General features: G+C 34.6%; 1 protein-coding gene across 3 annotated transcripts in view; it reads right to left on the reverse strand.

The window, feature by feature from the left end:
* Positions 1–21160, reverse strand: part of yip2 (yippee interacting protein 2) — a 37507-nt gene that overhangs the window by 12101 nt on the left and 4246 nt on the right. Inside the window, exons 2-4 of one of the 3 annotated variants that reach the window (XM_072536792.1) lie at positions 17921–18087; positions 12487–12618; positions 3926–4193 (exon numbers count right to left, since the gene is read on the reverse strand). In XM_072536792.1, the coding sequence (XP_072392893.1) occupies positions 3926–4193; positions 12487–12618; positions 17921–18087 (567 nt within the window). Of the gene's footprint in view, positions 1–3310; positions 3579–3925; positions 4194–6800; positions 7069–12486; positions 12619–17920; positions 18088–21160 lie in introns of all 3 variants that reach the window. The other 2 variants (XM_072536784.1, XM_072536775.1) reach the window with 2 other exon arrangements.

Raw genomic sequence — 21160 nt, forward strand, 5'->3', positions numbered from 1 at the left:
CGAATTTAATCCTAGAAGTGCCAGCGATTCGGATGAGGAGATAGGACCAGAATTGCCGCTAACTACATCTGTAACTACAACTTCTTCCCTGGCTAACCCAACTGTTACAAATTCTGCTTCAACTACACCAGTTGCAACAACTATAACTTCACAATGGTCATACCGTGAGGTATAAAAGCCAGCTATCGCATTTACAGGTGTTATAGGTATTCGTGTCAACGTAGGAGGGACAGAGCCAATAGATTATTTTAACTTATTGGTAACGGGAGAGCTGTGTGACAGTCTTTGTGCTAAAGCAAATGCACATGTAGTGGAATTACTTTCGAGAAGCGGTATTCAATAAGAATTAGTCGTTGGAAGGACATTACTGAAAGTGAAATAAAAACGTTTTTTGGGCTCTTATTGCACATGGGCACAATTCGTTTAAATAGGATCAACTATTACTGGAAAAAGCATTACTTATTTAATATCCCAATTTTTTCAAAATTTAGGAGCCGAAATCGTTTTTTATTGATATTGCGAATGTTACATTTTAAAGGCACGGAGAATCAAGAAACTGGCACACAATTAGGAAAAATACTCCTCTGATCAACTTTTTCAACAATAGAATGCAAGATATTTATTACCTAAACGAGCAGTTTTCACTGGATGAATCTATGGTGCTATGGCGTGGTCGGTTAAAATCCCGCCAGTACATAAAAGGAAAATGACACAAATTTGGTATAAAACTGTACGTCCTTTTTGAATCAACTGGGTTAACTCTCAAACTACTTGTTTATTCAGGATCAGCAGATCTTCAGTTATCTGGCTCTCATCATACGGAAAAAGTCGTAAAATATCTTCTGCAAGAAAAACTAGGAGTTGGGCATTTCATATTTATAAATATCCATAAATATGGACAATATTTACAATAGTTTAAAATTAACCAAGGATGTGTTACAAAGTAGAACATAAGTCACAGGAACTCTGAGAGCAAATAGAAAAGGGAATCCTCTTGGGGATTACTACACATTACTGGGGATTATAAAGGGAAAAAGTTACTACACAACGTGGCCAAGAAGTAATGAAGTCTTTTAATCAAACGTGTAAACAAAGAATGACTAAGAATAATCAAAGAGAGGAAAATGCAATACTTGGGTCATGTGTTGAGAGGCGAAAGATATGAATTACTCCAAATCATATTGGAAGGTAAAATTCAGGGCAAAAGATCAATTGGAAGACGCCAGAACTCGTGGCTGAAAGACCTGTGGAGATGGTTCGACCGCTCATCCTCAGAAATCTTTCGCGCAGCAGTTTCTAAAACTAAAATTGCCATTTGGATCGCCAACCTTCGAAAGAAGACGGTGCCATGAGAAGGAGAATCAAATGTTATATTACCCATGTGAACACAAGACTCTTATCTGGTATAAAAAAGTAGCCATCCATTTATTCCAGATATGTTTACTAAATTCATATCATTTATACAAGATGGGTACGGGACGTCGTAACAGTTTCTATGAATTCAGACTAGACGTGATCTAAACACTGCTTGGACAACCCCCGTTAGATCCAATACCTAAGGTAAAACGTCAGCCGCTTCCAGAGTACTGCCCAAAAGTAACGTAAAGGCTAAAAGAAGAAGATGCACTGTTTGCTGGAGTGACGGCAAAAAACGAAAGGATTCAGTTTAGTTTTGCCCTCAGTGTCCAGATGGCCCTTGACTTTGTCCCCACATGCTTTAGAATATTCCATGCAAACAAATAATGTATTTTATTGTTTATTTTAAGGTCAAATTATTTTGTTCTGAACTTTTATTTGTTTTTGCGTTTATGGGCACCGAGAATCAATTATAATTAACCTGTCCCACAACGCGCCTAGCGCGTTTTTTATTTTTTTTTGCATACAACTGCAATGGCTCAATACAACTGTCTGGCCCGTCGTTCGCCAGACGCAATTGGAATAATCGCGAGCTTGAGTTATCCAAACCTCTAGTGTGCTACCTTCAGTTATATTTGTGTTTGGGTGAACGTCGTGTTTCACCTTTACCACAAAAATCGTCCTAGTACAAACCTCCACGTTGGTAGAGCTGGGAATCCATATTCATTGGATCAGAAATATTGTACAGGGTGTACCCGATTGGTAGTGCGCACCATATTCAAGCTCTGGCCGGTCCCTACCTCTCCCGGACTCCTGGAAGCCTAGTTTTAAAAATAGCGTAGATCCCAAATTATCTAAGTGGTGAGTAAGTTACTATTTCCTACTCATCCAGCTATTTTTCGAACCATCGAACGAGATGGTTATCTGCATACAACTGTACCGAAATGTTGAGTTAAATTCATTTAAATCACAATTTACTCATATTATGCCTAGTATAAGAAAAATTTACGTGGCACCCAGTGTAATACATATTTTTCGCACGGGCAGTGAATGTGAAAGATCCTCGCGTAGACTTTACCTAAGTGTAAATGTCGACATTCCTACAACGGTGTTCCATTAAAAAAAAATGAGAAAATTTGGTATTTGAAAATAGTGATCACACTGTATATTATATGGTTAGATGTCAAAGTTATTAAATTATTTAAAAGGACACTACACTAGAGAAACTTTGACATTGTTGTCATTTATATTTTTATTACCTTGGAAATAAATATTCAGAAAACTATTAACTTTAGACCTATAAAACTTTATACGAATACTTCATATTTTAAAAAAATATATTCAAACAGACTTTAATGTACGGGGTGTTCCAATAAAACAACACAACTTTGGTTCATTGCATTATTCCGACTGACCCTGTATAATCGAAAATAATTTAAAATTATATACCTATTTAATATACATCATTTTTGTTCTAAACATTTTTTATACACAGTTTAGATGTAACAAAGAAAACCAGAGGATTGGAGCACCCTGTATAATAAAGCTACCTTTACCCATTCCCGGCTGTGGTTGCACAACACATTCCCAACCATAAACAAATTATCGGGAACATAATTAAACATGAACAGAGTCGAAATGAGGACGTGTTAAATTTTGTTTTAGTACCAGAAAACATTAATTAAACCGTGATACCGAATACTTTTGTACATATATTAAAACACTACAACAAAAGTGGTATGTATACAGTCAGAAAGCACATAAGCAAACATACATTTAATAAAAACTTTCAAAAATTAGACCGAATATCAACTATAAATTCAGAGTTGTAAAATAGTATCTAGGACGTTTTGTTGTGTTTGGGAATGAATTGTGTGAACATCGCTTACATGCAAAGCACCCAAAATCTACAAATCTACTAAAAATTATGTAAAAAGTCTCATAAAAGATTCACCTGCTTTCCAGCGTTGCTGCGAATTAAAAGCAAACTGATCGATTTCATCCTTTGTTAGTTTAAATTTTTCTCCAAGCTTTTCAGCCGTCAAAGCCATAGGCAAATTACAGTAAGTGTCAAGAACACTCAACCACAAGGTGTCTTCTAAAACGGGACTAGTGCCCAATGGGACGTTTCCGAACCGAATGTTTCTTACGATGTAGGGACAAGATGACATGTTTTCCACGCCTCCCGTTAGGGCTATCTCTGCTACTCCTGTAGATATGTCCTAACGAAGAGAGAGATGTGTTAAAAATTGCTTTGGGTGTGGTTTTGATGCCTTGAAAATCTTTAAAAATCGGTAACCTGAGCACATAAGATTATTCTTCATCAATATAAAAGAACAAATACTCGAGGAAAGTACATTGATATTGAAACATGAATCGGTAGTGAACTAAGAAATTTTATAGAGAGCTTCAATAAAGCGGTTTACTTATAAAATTAGATACTTTAAAACACGTATCTGTTCTATCTTCTAAAAATCTACAAATAAAACAAAAATTTGATTCTTTAAGAACGGCACAAGCCCCCCAATTCCATCTCTGTTAGTATACAGACACAATCACCCAGATTCACCTGCTTTCCATCTCATCTGAGACGTGTAACTGAACTCATCTACTTCTTCTCTGATCAAACCGAACTGTTCTCCAAGTTTTTCGGCGGTAAGAGCCATCGATAGACCGCAAGAGGTGTCTGTCCGACTGTACCAGAAGGAATCTTCCATAATTGGACTGGTTCCTAAAGGAATGCTTCCGAATCTGATATTTCTAACGATATAGGGATATCCAGACATCTGTTCTACACCTCCGGTTAGGGCAATCTGGGCTAGACCCAATCTTATGTCCTAGGACATAAAGTAATTTGTTAAATGATACAACCTACGAAAACTTTGAATGTACATTGTTATGAAAGGCGGAATGGTGCAAAAATTATTGCCCATTTTCCCGTATAATACTAATCTATGATAAATATATCTATCTACATAATCAGCCAAGATTCAGCTTTTGATAAAGCCTTCCCCCTTTTTCCTCTATCGTTCTCAATTCTGGGTTATTTGCATCCATCTCGGTTCAGCATGTTGTTTTATGACATCTGTTTTTTGTCTTATGTTTTTTATTTTGTTCTGTACTATTAATTTATTTATTGATTAAGTAAATACTCAGTTCTTATCTTATGTCTTCATTTATCTGGGAAATACCCTTTACTCTTCTGAAAAATATGATTTCGCTAGCTTGGATTCTAGAGTCATCTCTTTGCGTTATTACCAAATCCGAATAATATCCAATATCCAAATAACAGAGAATGTGTGACTTTGTCTTGTATTTACTTTGATTTTATAACCAATCCAACTATTTTTCGATCTGATAAGGCGACGATCAACATTTTCCTTTCCAGATAATGTGTTTCGCTATCTTTTCTATGTTGTCTTCGTGAAAATATTCATGTTTAGGAGTTGTATGTGAGAACTAGTAGCAGATACTGATTAAAAGACACTTGTTTTTAAATACTTCTTCTTCTTTTTATATAGACATGACTGTCTGTTTTTCAATGGGCCTCCAGTAAGTTATCGTTCCATCGTTTTCGTGGTCTTACTACTGATTGTCTTCGTATTGGGGAACCGTCTCTTGCCGTCTTTACGGCGTATACGATCGTTGCATTCTACTCTTATATTTCTTACCCAGTCCTCGATCTTCTCCACCTAGCATCTCCGTCGTATATTTATACTTCTAGCTTTAGGTCCATGCCGGTTTGCTATACTGATTTCTCTTGCACTTGCCTCATTATAAATATACCGTCGGTCCATTATCTTCCCGACTTAAAACCGTGTTTTTCTGCTAGTATTATCACTTTGGTTGTCAGTTTTAGTTTTGTTTTTAATAAACTAATTCCTCTGTAATTTTTATTGCTTGATCTCCATTCTTGTGATATTCTGTTTCGTTTATTATTTTTTGGATTCAATATTTTTGGATTTAATAGTAGTTTAGTCAGATCTGGTCCTCCGTAGTTTAGGAGTTCCTTAGGTATTCTGTCCTCTCCTGGTGATTTTCTATTTTTTAATGTCATTGATGCTTCCTTTACCTCTTCCTCCTCAATATTTATTTCTTCGTTTGCCTCATTATCGTCACCTTGAGGAAATAGAGATCAAAAGTGCTGTGCCCATGTTTTCTCCAATTCCCGTATCCCAATATCGCGTAAGTCCGCCGTCAATCCGATTAGGACACGTTTAACTTATTCGTTGACTTCATCGTCACTCAGGAAGCGTTGGCCACTCAAGTAGTCCTTTGAGATGGATAACAAGCGATAGTCACTAGTCAAGTGGTCTGGACTCTAAGGTGAGTGACATATGAAGTTCACCCAAAGTGTATAAAAAGTTTTGATAAGGTTTAATAGTAAATAGACGTCCTCACTGGCGGTTTTGGATTGCTCGCTTGAGTTTTATTAGTGTTGCACAATAACTGTTTGAATTAATTATTGTTCCAGATTCCATGAAATCGATTAGCAATATACGCTGAGCATCCCAAAAACACTGGAGTGAAATGGAATATCCACGTTTAATGTCCTGACACTTTTGAAGAAACTGGCGAGCACAGTTCAGACGGTTCTCTTCTTGTTCTGATGTCAATGTCCGCGATATCTTGTGATACCACAACCACGTCTTCAGCATATGCTAAAATTTGGATTGATCCATTAAATATAGTTCCCCTGTTGTTTAAAATAGTCTTGAACGACTTTTTCTAAGACTTTTGTCAAAAAACTGACACGACAGCGCGTTTGCTTACGTTGACCCCAATATGTATCAAATTGGGTTGACCTGAATTTTTACTACTGACAGTATCTTGGCCATTGTCACATGTATCATATAAGTTTTTTGAAATTTCTAACTTATTCATAGCGTTGTACTTGGTTGATTTGGTTAATTCAAGATATTTGATATCTTGTATGCGGTAGCTAGTGCATTCTAGTTAGCTTCCCATTTTCTGCAAAGTACATATTAGGCCTAGGCTCCATTCCTCAGGCATTTGATCCTCAGACCAAATTTTAAAAACTATTTTTTGCATGCCATTGGCGATCTTTTGTCCTTTGTGTTTTAATCGAAGATGTTACAGTCTAGCTTTTCAGTAGTATAATGATTACCATAATTAATATTGAGTGAATTCATAAAACAATATAGTTTACATGTACGGCAAATGTTAAACTATCAGTTGATGAAGTAAAGGTAATATAACATTGACTATAGAACCAATCCCAACAGCACTGAATTTAAGAGACCATAACCAGCCAAACCCATATAACTGTGTGTATTAAATCAGTTGTGTAAATATTTATCGAAGTGAAAACCAGACCAAAAGTCACAATGAAAAACTGCTTCTAGTCGTCGTTGTATAAACATTCGCCAAAACAAGAACAAAAGCAACAAAGCAATAACCATATAAAATCAACAATCAATCACCTGCTTTCCAGCGCTGTTGGGAACTAAACGAAAACTCTTCCACCTCATCTCTGGATAGTTTAAACTGTTCTCCGAGCTTTTCGGCCGTTAGGGCCATGTTTAAACCACACATAGTGTCCAATCCACTGACAGTGACGGTATCTTCCAGTATGGGGCTGAGGCCTAAGGGAATGTTTCCGAAACGAACGTTGCGAACGATATAGGGGGAGGCTGACATATTTTCTACACCTCCTGTTAGTGCTATTTCCGCGAGACCCGTTGTTATATCCTAGATAAAATTGAGTTTTAAGTAATTCTGATAAATAAAAGCTTTTTTTATTAGTACAACCATATTTTTTCAACCGATTCTAAGAGAATACAAATCTTGCTTGTATTTCTATAGTTTATCCTTGTCATATTTAACTGTGTCTTATAGAGATATTTTATTTATATTCATATGTATATGACATTTTTATTTCTATGGAATTTAATATACAATGTTTTGTTTTGAATGAATTTGTTAGTTTTCCAGATGTTCTAAGGTTGTTTACTTATTTCCCGTATATTGGGAGAAGCTTACAGATGTAATAAATTAAAATAAAAGCTGAACGCTTATAATCCCTACGGTCTACGCTACTGATCCGTCATAAAACCAAGTAACAAGAAGTCGGGAGACCTCTCTTTGATAGAAAATTAGGTGAACTGCAAATTCAAAGCCTCTTACTGGAGGCTATTGAACGAAACTAGGAATAATCTTTTACTCTGACATGCATCTACAAATCACCTTTAAAAAACACTGTCTTTTTCGCTCTTTACGTAGAAAGAAAACGTTAAAATGAAAGTAAAAGATTGATTGCATTTAATTACAATTTGAATTCTACCATTGTTCTACACGTGTTTCGAGTTATTCAACTCCTCATCAGGAACACTTCTGAAAGTTCTACAAGTGTTCCTAATAAGGAGTTGAATAACTGGATTGTTGTATAACAAACCTTACATTGTAAAAGAAATACTGTTAAAGTCAAGTGGTGCTATCATATATAAGTATAATAAAAGAAGAAAGAGGGCGGAAGTTAAGATCGTTAAGATGCAATGTGTGACACTGTTATGTTCCACCAGTCTGTCAAGTTTCTCTCAGCATTCCCACACTAGCCTATAGTCCACCTTAAGGCTTATGAGTGTCTCCATAGCTACCTGGCTATCTGTATTGGCATAGTTGGTACTATGCTGTTTGTCTTTGATGATTTGCCAATTCTCATCTAAATCTACTCTTAAGGTTTTAAGCTGAATAAATATTTATAAAAGAAAGTAAATTGTTATTTAAATATTGAAGATAACTGTGCACTGTCGAAAAAAATGTGACCAAATATTTTTTACCTCATTAATATTATTAATTGTTTATTTGTACATCTTTTATGATATAAATTTTAATGTATTTCAACAATTCAAACCAAGGACGTATGTATGTAATAATATATTTCGTTATAAAAAATTGTGAATACCTGCCTCATTATATCAAATTAGACCTAAATATAAAATAGTATTTCTCTATTCTTCTTTAAATACATAAAATTCAACTTTGTATCTTTTAAATGACACTAATTAGTGTTTTTAGTTCTTTAAAAACAAAAGTATATTGGTTTGCATACATTTTTTATTTATAGAAAAAGCTTTTTCATATTTTTTTTATATATAATATGCTTAAGAAACCAGGTGGGAAACGGGAAAAAATCGATTTACCAAGAATTTGTACGCCATAGAAAAAAATATTTCAAATAAAAAATGTAGCTAAGATAATTTTGAACAAAAACGTTTATTAGCATTTTTTGTGTAGAATGAACCGTTCTACCAGAAACAAAGATTGAAGCGATCGGCGACATTAAATGTCAGTTACGCGTGCGAAATCAATGCCTAATAAAATTTGTATCAGCTCAACGGTAAAAATTCAATATCTTTTGATCCAAGTGTTCTATCGACAAAAATCAAGATGCGTTTTAAAGCTAAAGGGTGCAGTTTTCGTATGCAATTTTTGTAATTTGCTACAAATGAACTTAGTTTTTATAAAGGTGTTAAATAAAAAAACGTTGCGCGATTGTTGCCGTTTTTTATGATTCTATATAGGACTCTCTAATCAAAAGATATTGATTTTTTACCGTCGCGGTGTGAAATTTCAAAATAAATTCAACAGTGACTTTTGAAAAAGACTATTGAACTTTTGAAAAGTATTGTTCATCGGGAATATCCGCGTAGTTCGGTAGTGATCTTTAGATTACTACCGAAAAAAAGAACATTTAAAATGTACGTGTGTGCCTGACCAAAGATGCTGCTAGTACAACTTTCAGTAAAACAGTTGCGTGAGCAACTAGAAAAACGCGATGAAGACTTCAGCGGGTCCAAGACGATCCTCCAAGAACGACTGAAGAATGTTCTCAACAAGAATGGAGATGACCCAGAGACATTCCATTTTGAATCAGCAGAAGAAGCAGTTTTAACGAAGATCGAAGAAACTTATAGAAAAAATGACGAGAAATTTGAAAATTTTTCTCAAATGATAGAAGAAACTTTTAGAAAGAATGATGAAAGATTCGACGAAACGTCTCAAATTATTAAAGAGGCAGCTAGACAAAACGACGAGAAATTCGAAAATGTTTCTAGAAGATTCGACGAAGTATGTAGTCAGAACAATGAGAAATTTTAAGAAGTTTCTAGAACATCAGATACAGAAAAATGTAGTGCAGTAGTTTTAGATGCTGTAGTAAAAAAAGAATCATCTAGAGACGAAACGACACATCATATGACATTCAAATTGCCACCATTTGAGCGAAAGTCTCCTTGGTCCATATACCTTAAACAATTTGAAGCTATTGCGACAGCCAATCATTAGACAGAACAAGAAAAGACTGTTTCCTTGACTGCTGCTTAACGAGGTAATGCTGCGGATATCCTAAGATCGATTCCTAAGGGTCAAGAAAAATGTTAGCAGACCTTGTTCACTCGGCTAGGCAACCGTTACGGAGATGCCCATCTACAACAAGTTTACAAAGTACAAATAAGAAGTAGAATTCAACAAGCAAGTGAGAGTTTGCAAGAATTTGAAGCAGATGTTGCTCGTATATTGCGATGTTGGCTTATTCGGAGGCACTAGACAACATATTGGAAGAGATTGCTGTAGATACCTTCATCAATGGGTTAAGAGACAGTGAACTACACAAAGCTTTACGACTAGCAAGGCCGAAGATTTTAGATGAAGCGCTCGCCATTGCCTTGGAACACGAAACAACTAGTCAAGCTTCACGGAGCTATCGGGTACGAACCTCTGAAAAGAGCGACGAAATAAACGATAAACGTCTAGAGGAAATCATACGGGAAGTAGTTCGTAACACGATGCCGAAGAGACGCGAAATCATATGTTGGAATGATGGCGACGTAGGTCACATTCGCCGTAAATTGCAAGAAAATAATACAACAGTCAGAAAGCTAGAACAGATCGAACACCGGGTTGGAAAAAGTCATTCAAATGCTGATGCTCAGTCACGACGGCCATGCAGTGCAAATTGTAATCACTGTCTTAAATTAGGAGAACGGCTTTGCCCCGTGAGACCGTCATTAATGATCAATATCAGCCTCAACAGCTACAAGACGCCCAAGCAGATGATCCATGTATAAAAAGAGTATTGGATTGGGTGCGTCGAAGTGAAAGACCTTCTTGGCAAGACATTAGTGCATGTAGTCAAGAAGTCAAGTCTTACTGGAGTCAATGAAACTGCCTAGTACTAAAAAATGATCTTCTGTATAGAACCTTTGAGAACGATTATGGTACAGAATATAGTCAGTTGATTGTACCTAAGAGTAAAGTGTCAGAAGTATTGCGTCAGTTGCATGACGGCGCATCAGGTGGGCACTTTGGTATTACGAAGACTCTGCAAAAGGTTCGAGAACGGTTCTATTGGGTGAACTGTAAAGATGATGTAAGATGGTGCTGAAATGTGAACTGTGTGCAACCAGTAATGGTCCAGTTGGTAAAAAGAGGACACCCATAAAACAGTACAATGTTGGTAATCCTATAGAAAGAGTAGCAATCGACATTGCAGGTCCACTTCCAGAGACGAATGATGGAAATAAATATATCTTGGTAGCCGTGGATTATTTTACAAAATGGACTGAGGCCTATGCGATACTAAATTATAAAGCTGTTACCGTTGCTGAGGTACTTGTTAAAGAATTCTTTAGTCGATTTGCTGTTCCCTTGGAGATCCACTCCGACCAAGGGCGAAACTTCGAGTCAACGTTTTTCAAAACGTTTGTAAACTGATTGGTGTGAATAAGACCAGAACGACATCCCTGCATCCTCAATTAGATGAAATGGTCGAGAGGATGAACCGAACGATGGGTAAACACCTGTCCAAAGTTGTATCAGAACATCATAGAGATTGGGACCAGCACATTCATCTATTTCTAATGGCCTACCGCTCGGCCGTGAATGAAACTGCAGGTCAAACTCCAAGCTGCCTGAAGTTCGTTTCGCCAGAGTCTGGCTGCAGACCTTCCGAAGAACATATTGCAAGCGAAGATTATGTCGACCGACTTGTAGTTAAGAATGAACAACATTCATGAACTTGCCCGACAACACATCCAGTTAGCCAGTGACAGAATGAAAGATTAATATGATTCTCGATGCATAAATGAAAGCTATGAAATAGGTGATCTTGTTTGGCTTTATAATCCACAACGTCGTCGAGGCTTGTCTCCTAAACTGCAAAGACAATGGAAAGGTCCGTATGAAATTAAAAATAGAATAAATGACGTAATATACCGAATTAAGAAGTTGCCGAAAGGTAAACCAAAGGTAGTTCACATAAAGCGTCTTACACCTTACGCTGAGTCAAATGAAACAAGCTACGAGGATATATGGCGTGCTCTAACTAATTTGAAGAAAATTGTGTGCAATTATGACATCAAGAATTTGGCCTTGCCCAAAATAAGCCATGAACTAGAAAATCTGGATTGGAAGATTGTCAGAAGCATGCTTGAAGTGATCTTCCGAGAAACCGACGTACGAGCTGTGTGTTGCATTAAGCCGGAGAGATTGTGTCCTTCAAAGACCGTAGACTATTATTTCTTTCTGAGGGGTTCATGCAGAGCTGGAGAATCCTGTAGATTCCGCCATACTGGGCCTTCATGTAAAGTTGTTGATCGGGACGTTCAGATCTAAGAGGGAAGCAGGGTAATGAAATAGAAAAGTTGCACTCTTCACCTTTAAACCCCATTTTGATTTTTGCTAAGTAGCAAGTTGTAGATTGATTTGTAAAAGTTATTAAAATTTATTAATCATTAAAAGTTTTGATTTATTCTACAGTTTTCTAAACAAATAAGTATATAAACATTCAGAAATCTCCATTTTAAAGCTTCTTACATCAGACATAAGATATTTATCTTGAATAATGTTTAAATATTTTTTATTTGAAGAAAAAAATTAATATACTGGGTACTACCCCAATTTTTTGCTAATTCTCCCGAAATAAAAAGCAGAAGTGAGATTTCTTTTAAAATGCCCAATAGAACATTAATATTAACAAGAAATTCCAAATATGGGGAAATTCTTGTATACATAATACAACAATTAAGATAATTACTTCTTTACATGAGATTCCATATAAATAACTCATTTTAAATATGTTTTCGGAAACAATTTATTTCTTATACTCACTTGTAATCCATTAATAATAGACTGGAATCCAGATCCGCATAATCGATTGACTGAAAAGGCTGGTTTTTCCAATGGGATACCTGATTTGAGCAATACATGCCTTGCAAGGAAACCACCATCAGCTGCTACAGACTAAAAATTTAAATTGTTCATTTATTAAGGTTGATCTGCACCCCCCAAAAGACAAACCCCAAATTCAAAAAATTTGAAAAAATTTGAGAAGGTATATGTGATGTCTAGAAGTATTTTGACAACTTTTAAACAAACTTCATGTTTTCGTTTTTGAAAAAACTCAAAAAAACTACTTTTTTCCAAGTATAAAGCGGGAAAACCAAACATAGGATTTTGTTAATTTTTTTACAGCATCAACATATGATTATAAGAAATACTTATGAATTTTTTGAAAATTTTTGAATTTACAGTTTTGTTCCAATAGGAAAAAATAATATGTTTCGGCTTATAATAAAGTTACCGGTAAGAAACCGAAAATTTTTTTAATAACAACATATTTAAAACTGTAAAAGTGGAAAATATTTGCAACAAAAAGTTAAATATTTTTTCCTAAACATATGAAAAATCTCGTTAAACAAGAATTATGTCTTGAACTGCCGCCTTCAAATCGTAATGTAGGGAGATGGCTCCATCTGAAGCAATGGTAGTATTTATCATCGATAGATAGCATTACGTTCGGCTTCGAAACGCTTCAAGCAAAACGTCACACTAACAGGGTTGCCATATCAATTACTTTGTACAACACTTTGGCAGATAACAACAAAATTTAATAGGAATGTTATCGGTTTGAACTTTGAACCGGTCATGCTGAAACTTACAGAGTTACAGAATAGTAGATACTGCAACTTTTATTTTGAAAGTAGGATATCATAAAATTTACACTCTATAAGTAATATATCTATAAAAAACCTATTTAGTTTTAAAAACCTATTTAGGCGTTTATGGTTAATTATTTTAGTATTTATAAAAATAGTGTTTCTTGCATAACCAGTATCGTACACAGAATTTGTCTGACGGGGGGGGGGGGGGTTTGAAATTTTTTTATGCTGCTATTGAGTCCATAAAATTTGGGTTTTAGTTTAATTTAAAGTACTAAAGATAGCAGTGCCAAAGATTCAGGTATCTATTATCCTGCCTACCAACTAAAACCACCCTCTCTTACTTGTGTGCATTTGACTGTCGCACGTACCGTACTCCGAAAGTGGGGTGAAGACATTTTTGGAACACTCACTTCTCTTATCTAAATCTTATCTATTGTTCTGAAACTATTTTCTTGTGGCTTTTAAAGTAATTACTATTTTAATGGGAATAAGCCAACTTGTAAATACAATTTATTTTGGAGACGGCTATCGCCGTATTCCCGTTCTTCTCCGCCAATTCTGCCGGTTTAAGGCATGCTCCTCCTCCAAACCTTTCGATTCCATCGCTCTTCTAATTCCTTCATTCCATGAGCGTCAAGTTCTACCTCTTTTTCTTCTTCCGGGGGGGCATCCATTTGTGAAGTTTTTGGGGCCAACGTTCGTCAGGCATTCTCAATAGGTGTCCAAACCATTTTGAACCTCTTTTTTTCTATTCTGTCAATGACCGTTTCTGTAGCGTTGGTCTTCCTTTCCTGGCTTGATGTTCTAGCACTTCTTCTCAAATAATCCATTTCAACTGCTAACAATCTTCTCTTCAGGTCTGCATTGACAATTGTTTATACTTCAGAGCCATAACAAAGAACTGATTCGACCATGGTTTGCCCTATTCTTTTTTTGTTCCTTTTGGAAATGTTGCGATCCCACCATAAGGAGTTCAGATATCCTACAATTTTACGTCTCTGAGTAATTCGGTGTTTAATTTCGGTTTGTCCCAAGCCGTTCTTAGTAATGAGTGCACTTAAATATTTAAATTTTTCCACTTGTTTGATTTCCACGTCCTCGTCGATCAACACTTCAAACCTTGCATCTGAATTGATAACTAAATATTCTGTTTTCTTCATGCTGACTTGTAACCCACATTTTACATATTCTCTGTATAGACGCTAAAATCTTGAGCTAGGACGACTTGGTCATCCGCAAAGTTCAGGAAGAACAGTACGTCATTTCTTATGGGGATTCCCATTCCCAGGCAGTGGTTTTTCCAATTATGGAGGGCTGCCTCAATATATAAATTAAACAGTGAGTGTGATATTATGCACCCTTGTTTTAGTCCTTTAGTTACTTTTATTGGCTCTGATAGTCTATTTCCGATTTTTAGGTAAGTAGTGTTCTCCCTGTATACTTCTGTAATTATTCCTAAAAGGTATGAACTAATGTCGAGTTGTTGCCACAATTTAAGTCTTGGAACTGTATAATACGCCTTTTCTAGGTCGATGAAGGCTAGATGTACTTTGGTACCAACTACTATTCTTTTTTCTATTAATTGTTGGAGTATAAACAAGTTATTAGTGCAAGATCAAAGATCAAAGATTCAAACGTCAATAAACTTATTTTAACCTTCAATTGTGGCTTATTTCCATTAAAATAGTAATTAGATCTTATCTCTGTCGTTGGCTCGGTTGGTGTTTCTCTTCTTCTTCTTTCTTTTTAATGACTGCTTGGATGTAATTGTGAACACTATTCCATTCCTCCGTACTTCCTCCAGTCATCTTCACGATCATCTCTCTTACAGTCACAGGGTTCATACCTATTTCTTTCTCTGTTTGATGAGTGAACCTCTGCATGGGCGACATCCCAATGAGGTCAGTCAAGACCATGTCGACAATATAGCGTCGAACTATTGGCTGACGTCAGGAAAGATGTTCCCTGAAACAGAAGATTCACTACTAGACATTCAGGATCAGGTTATACAAACCAAAAATTACCTGAAATATATCGTCAAAGACCCTCAGGTCCAGAATGACAAATGCCGATATGGATGTTAAGCTCAGGAAACCATCAAACATCTTACCGGGGCTGTCAGGCATTTGCTGCAACTGAATATAAGGAACGGCACGACTCAGTAAGAAAGATCATTCATCAAGAGATAGCTATCAAACTCGGACTTCTTCAAACAAACCATCTTCCATATTATCAATACGTTCCTGAGAGTATACTTGACAATGACAACTACAAGCTATCCTGGGACCGCACTGTGCTCACAGAACAAACAGTGGCACATAATAGACCAGATCTCATACTAGTTATTAAACTAAAGAGACAAATAACATTAATTGATGTGGCGATACCCAACAACCATAATCTTCGTGTTAAACAGAACGAAAAAATCGCCACGTACAGGGATCTGGAAATTCAAATACGAAGACAGTGGAGAATGGAAAGTACCCAGACAATACCTATTATTCTCTCTACTACTGGAGTAATTCCAAAGAAACTCCTAGAAAACATAAAAAAGCTAGGTCTGAATGAACATCTCTACAAGACTATGCAGAAAGCTGTAGTACCCTCAACGTCCAGATGTGTACGAAAATTTTTGGGAGATACTCCAACATATCAAGCCACCTAGGGCTCGGTAACACGGAAAGAGTCCCACCAGAGCTCAATCCTTTTGATACCGTAGGTATCTGGGATGAGTCAATTTTCCCCTTAGATGGAGTGTGAGCCGTATGACTAAATCTGGGATACTAATACTCAAAAGCAAACTTAATTTCAAGCACATAGTAAAAGCAATAAACACATACGCAATACCACTTTTCACATACTCATTTGGCTTTATAAAATGGTCGAATACGGAAACTGAAGAACTAATTAGACCAAATAGAACCGTGATAACTAAATAGGCATCAACTACCCCAAATCGTACATCCAACGCATGACACTACCACGCACACAAGGTGAGAGAAGAACATCGTGTTTTGGAAATATCATTCACTACTTAAAGATAAAAAACAGCAAAAAACAAACACAAAAATATATAGAGCAGCAATTAGACCAGTGATAGCATACGTAGCGAAAGTAATATGTCGTACGAAAATAGATATAAAGAAAATAAAAATATAAATAAAAAGTAAAATATAAAGAAAAAGTAAGAATTATTAAAAGCAAAATGATAAGAATAAACAGCCCAATAAAGCCCGAACAAGGAGAATATAGAAGACTAATAAAGCATGAAATAAGAAATAGAAATATAACCGAAGGGGAAGACATAGTAAAATTTATTAATCCACACAGACTGAGATGGTTTGGACACATACAAAGAAGAGAAAAAGACGCACTAATAAGGAAGATAACAAACCTGAAACCAGTAATAAACAGACCAAAAGAAAGACATGTTCGCATGTTTTAAATAACATTTTTGACGATTGACCATTTTTCATATAAATCCCACTAAAATATTAAATAATACCAGATAATTTAACTATTCTATCAACAAAAATCTAATATATGATTGCATGTATAAATTTAGTGGTAATACGATATTCACAGATAGCGCCGCTAAGTACCTCTTTGTCGATAAAAATGTTTACATAATAAATATGTGTCATTTTTCAATGTTATGGTGTGGATTATGTTCTTGCAAATGCGTAACTTTAATACATTCCGATGACACAGCGGAGCAGTAAAATATTATACATAAAGATGTTGTTAAAGATATCTTTGCTTATTTGGTCTACTAGGTATTTGATAAAATTATTGTCTGCACAACTTGGCACCTCAGCCAATGGATATAATTATAGAAAACTGTAATTTATATTAGGGTTTGAAAATATTACAGAGTCGTCATGTAGAAATCTACGATTAAGTTAAAAAAATTACCACAGTAGTATGCCGCAGTAGAGCCATCTCTAGGATCAGAAACAAATTAATCGAGGGTGAAGATCAACCTTAAACTAAGAACGAAAGAGACGTATAGAGGCAGATAGAGAGCAAGGTAGTGAGAGGGAGGGAAAGTAAGTTAGAGAGATAGGGATGTTGTTAATTTATTAAATCAAGAAAGAAAGAAATAAAGGAACGGAGCGTTAGAGAGAGAGAGAGAGAGAGAAATTACTATTTAAATGGTAATAAGCCACAATTAAAGGTTAAAGTAAGTTTATTGACGTTTCAATTTCCACTTCGGAAATCGTTCTCAAAATACAAACATTAGTAAATTAAAGAAATTGAGATCCTACAGTTGATTCCTAACCTCTGATAGGGTCGGCACTAGAGGGAATTCTCATCCAAACCAATACTTAATTGAAAGAAAAAAAAAAGGATGCCCTTCGGAATCCAGGCGAAATCCCATTGCCTTATTCTTGTAAGCGGAACTACGCATTAATCAACCAATTTTTCCCAACTAGTCGCAGGAGGAACAACTATGAATACTCACCAATAAACAAGGTAAGCGGACTATTTTAATGTCAAAAACCCAATCTCAAACCGACGTTACTTAAAAATGTTCAAACAACTACATCAATTTTTCATATCCACCTAATTAATCATACTTAAAAATTCTATGCACTTACCGGAATGACGTTACCAATGACTACGGTATCGACTAGTTCGGGTTTAACATTAGCAGCGGCTAAGGCACCTTTGGACGCAATTACTTGGAGATCGGTGATGTGAGATTTGGCCAATTTGCCTCCAAATGTACCAAAAGGTGTACGTTTTGCGCCAACAATAAAAATTCCTGCAATCAAAAAGTTAAGTTCAACCTGGAAACTATATAACTATATATATATATATATATATATATATATATATATATATATATATATATATATATATATATATATATATATATATATATATATATATATATATATGTATATATATATATATAACTATATAAATAAATATACATATATACATATATATATATATATATATATATATATATATATATATATATATATATATATATATATATATATATATATATATATATTTAGTGGATTTTCTTGGGCTTAGGTTCATAAAAAAATTTTGATTTATACTAAGACATTTTCATATATTTTTTCGACGTTTCGGCAGGAAATCCATGCCTTTTTCAAGAAGTAATATTGACAAGCATGTAAAAATTCGGAACTAACAAATAGACGTCACAATTAAAATTATATTAAAAACATAGGACATACCCACTAAGTCATTACATGTAAAATGTATAGAACTAAACTCAAACTATATATATATATATATATATATATATATATATATATATATATATATATATATATATATATATATATATATATATATATATATATTGTCATACTTTTTCTTTCCCAACAAAGAAAAATAAATAAAAATATCCATCGGAATAAAATTTTAAGATATCATTATAAACAAAAATGTATATAGTAATTTAAGATAAGATTTAGTGTAGATAAGAATAGAAATTTGTTTGGCAAACGACCTTTTTCCGTTTCAAACAAAATTATCAAAAAAACCTTTGTTTAGAATTAGAAGACATTTTACCTGTCTTAGTTAATCTTTTCATTGTTTGTATAGTCGAGTATTAAATGACCATATTCTAATCTTTTGAAATATGTATAAATTGTGTATTGACAAAACCAATTTTAAAGTAAGCTATTTAGTTTTTCTCTGAAACCGAAATTAGGCTTTTCCAAAATCATGGTAAACACAATTTGAGCTTTTGATTGGACGGTCGTTTTTAAATGGGAATTTGTGAGCCGATCACGAAACCGGAGGAGTTAGTTATATTTTGGTCATCGAAAGGAAACAGTCGTTTGTCTCAAGATAGGGTGTGGTTCGTGAGTTTGGATACCGGCGTAACGAAAAGAAGTGAATAGTTTGCAGAAGGAGATAACAAGTAGATTAAAAGAGGTCCTTGTATCTACCGTGAGCATTTTATAAAGTATATGTGAAAGTATTCTTACGGCATCAAGTTGACAAAAGGAGGTCCTGGTGTCATAAATAAGTAGCTGAGTTTGGAGAAGTGAATCAGGTGTTTTTTGTGTAGTCTGCAGGAAGTTTGCAGAGACGTTAAGAAGGAGCCGAGGTGCCAAAGAGGAGAGATCACATCGTTGAGGAGACTGGACTTTTCTGGGTATGTTCCAACATACAACTCAAGAAGAAAATAAGCTGTAAGTGTTTGTACAATTGAATTTTATATCTGTGAAGGATCGGTTTGACATCATGGTCATTAGCATTCAAATTTAAGAACTGAGGTTTTGTTAGGCTAATCAAAAGTTTAAAGTTTTGTTGTTTCTTGTTTCAAGTAAAGAAAATTTTAAGTAAAATTGGTTTTCACGTAATATAAATGTATGTAGTTTTATAATCTTATTATTATAAAAATTTGATTTATTTTCTTGTATGCTGATTGATAAGATAACGACAGAATTTCATAATTGTTTTATTCGTTCATATAAAATAAAGAAACGTAAATCTTTGTAATATAATATATTTGTATTCTTATCCTTTCTTCTCTCTCCCGATAAAAGACAACTAGAAAATCTTTTGAATCCATCGAACACAGGTAATATAAGGATTATTTTACTTTTGATAACAAATAAGTTATAATTCTTTTTTATTGGCTCAATAAACTAAGATTAAAGTCAAAATAAACAATCATAATAATATATATATATATATATATATATATATATATATATATATATATATATATATATTGTCTCTAGAAACTTAAAAACAAGGAAAAAATCTTATTTATGTAAAATTTGGAAATACCAAGGTTATGTAATATCATAATAGCAATAATAGCATTGAGCTTGTGTTTGACAAGTAACAGAATTTGATTGGCCGAAAGGGATGGTGTGGTATATAGGATGTGTGTGTCTGATGGGTGAAAAGGAGAAGGAGGGATTAAAGTGAAGGAAGTCATGGTTTGCTAGGGAAAAGGAAGATTACTGTGATTTAAACGTCGGAAGAAGCAAGTCGCTTTTGATCCATATTCTGCAGAGAAAGTTAGCAGAGTTCTTGTCAAATAATAATGTGAAAGGTGTTTTGTGTCTGTGGAACGAGCCCCAAGGATCTGTAGGAGTGGACAACGAAAGTACATCCTGTAATAAACAAACAGGTGTATGGTATATTTGGTAATAATCGATTAAGTGAAAATCCTTTCGACTATTATAGAAAGAAATTGGGTTCCTGTGAGATAGGAGTTTGGTCCAGAAGCTTCTGGAGAGACTGTTGCGGCGATAGTATGTGCGAGAGACGTTGACAAGCAGAGGAGATAGCAGGCGTATGTAGATCAACTGAGAGTACGAGCAAAAGGTGGACAAATCACAGTCGTAAGAAGGATTTTTTTATTTTTTTTTTCCACAAGGAAACTAAGTTCCTGTAGCTGGCTGTATTCCATGTATCACAAAAAATTTATTTAAAAATCCTTTGTAAAAGGTATATGACATATACATATTATAAGATATGCTTGATGATTTTGTTTTTTTTTTGGTTTTTTTTAAATATCAATTTTCATATTTTTTAGATGGTTAAAACAATTTTGTAGAAATTTATAGTACGTGTACATAGAATGGCATTTAAATTGGTGGGAGAGTAGCTCCCCACTGAGAGTACCAGCAAAAGGTGAACAGATCACAGTAGTAAGAAGAAAAGGAGCCCGTAGAGAATTCTTGGAAATAAAAAGTTAGTTTGCCATATAATCAACAAAGACTTTCAACCACGATCATAACTAGATCCTAATTAATTTGGTTTTTCTTTAATATTTTATTCAGTGATTTCATTTCACAATAAATATAATCTTTTAATTCAGATACAAAAAA

This window comes from Diabrotica undecimpunctata, chromosome 1 (genome assembly GCF_040954645.1).
Source record: "Diabrotica undecimpunctata isolate CICGRU chromosome 1, icDiaUnde3, whole genome shotgun sequence".
Classification (NCBI taxonomy): Eukaryota; Metazoa; Arthropoda; class Insecta; order Coleoptera; family Chrysomelidae; genus Diabrotica; species Diabrotica undecimpunctata.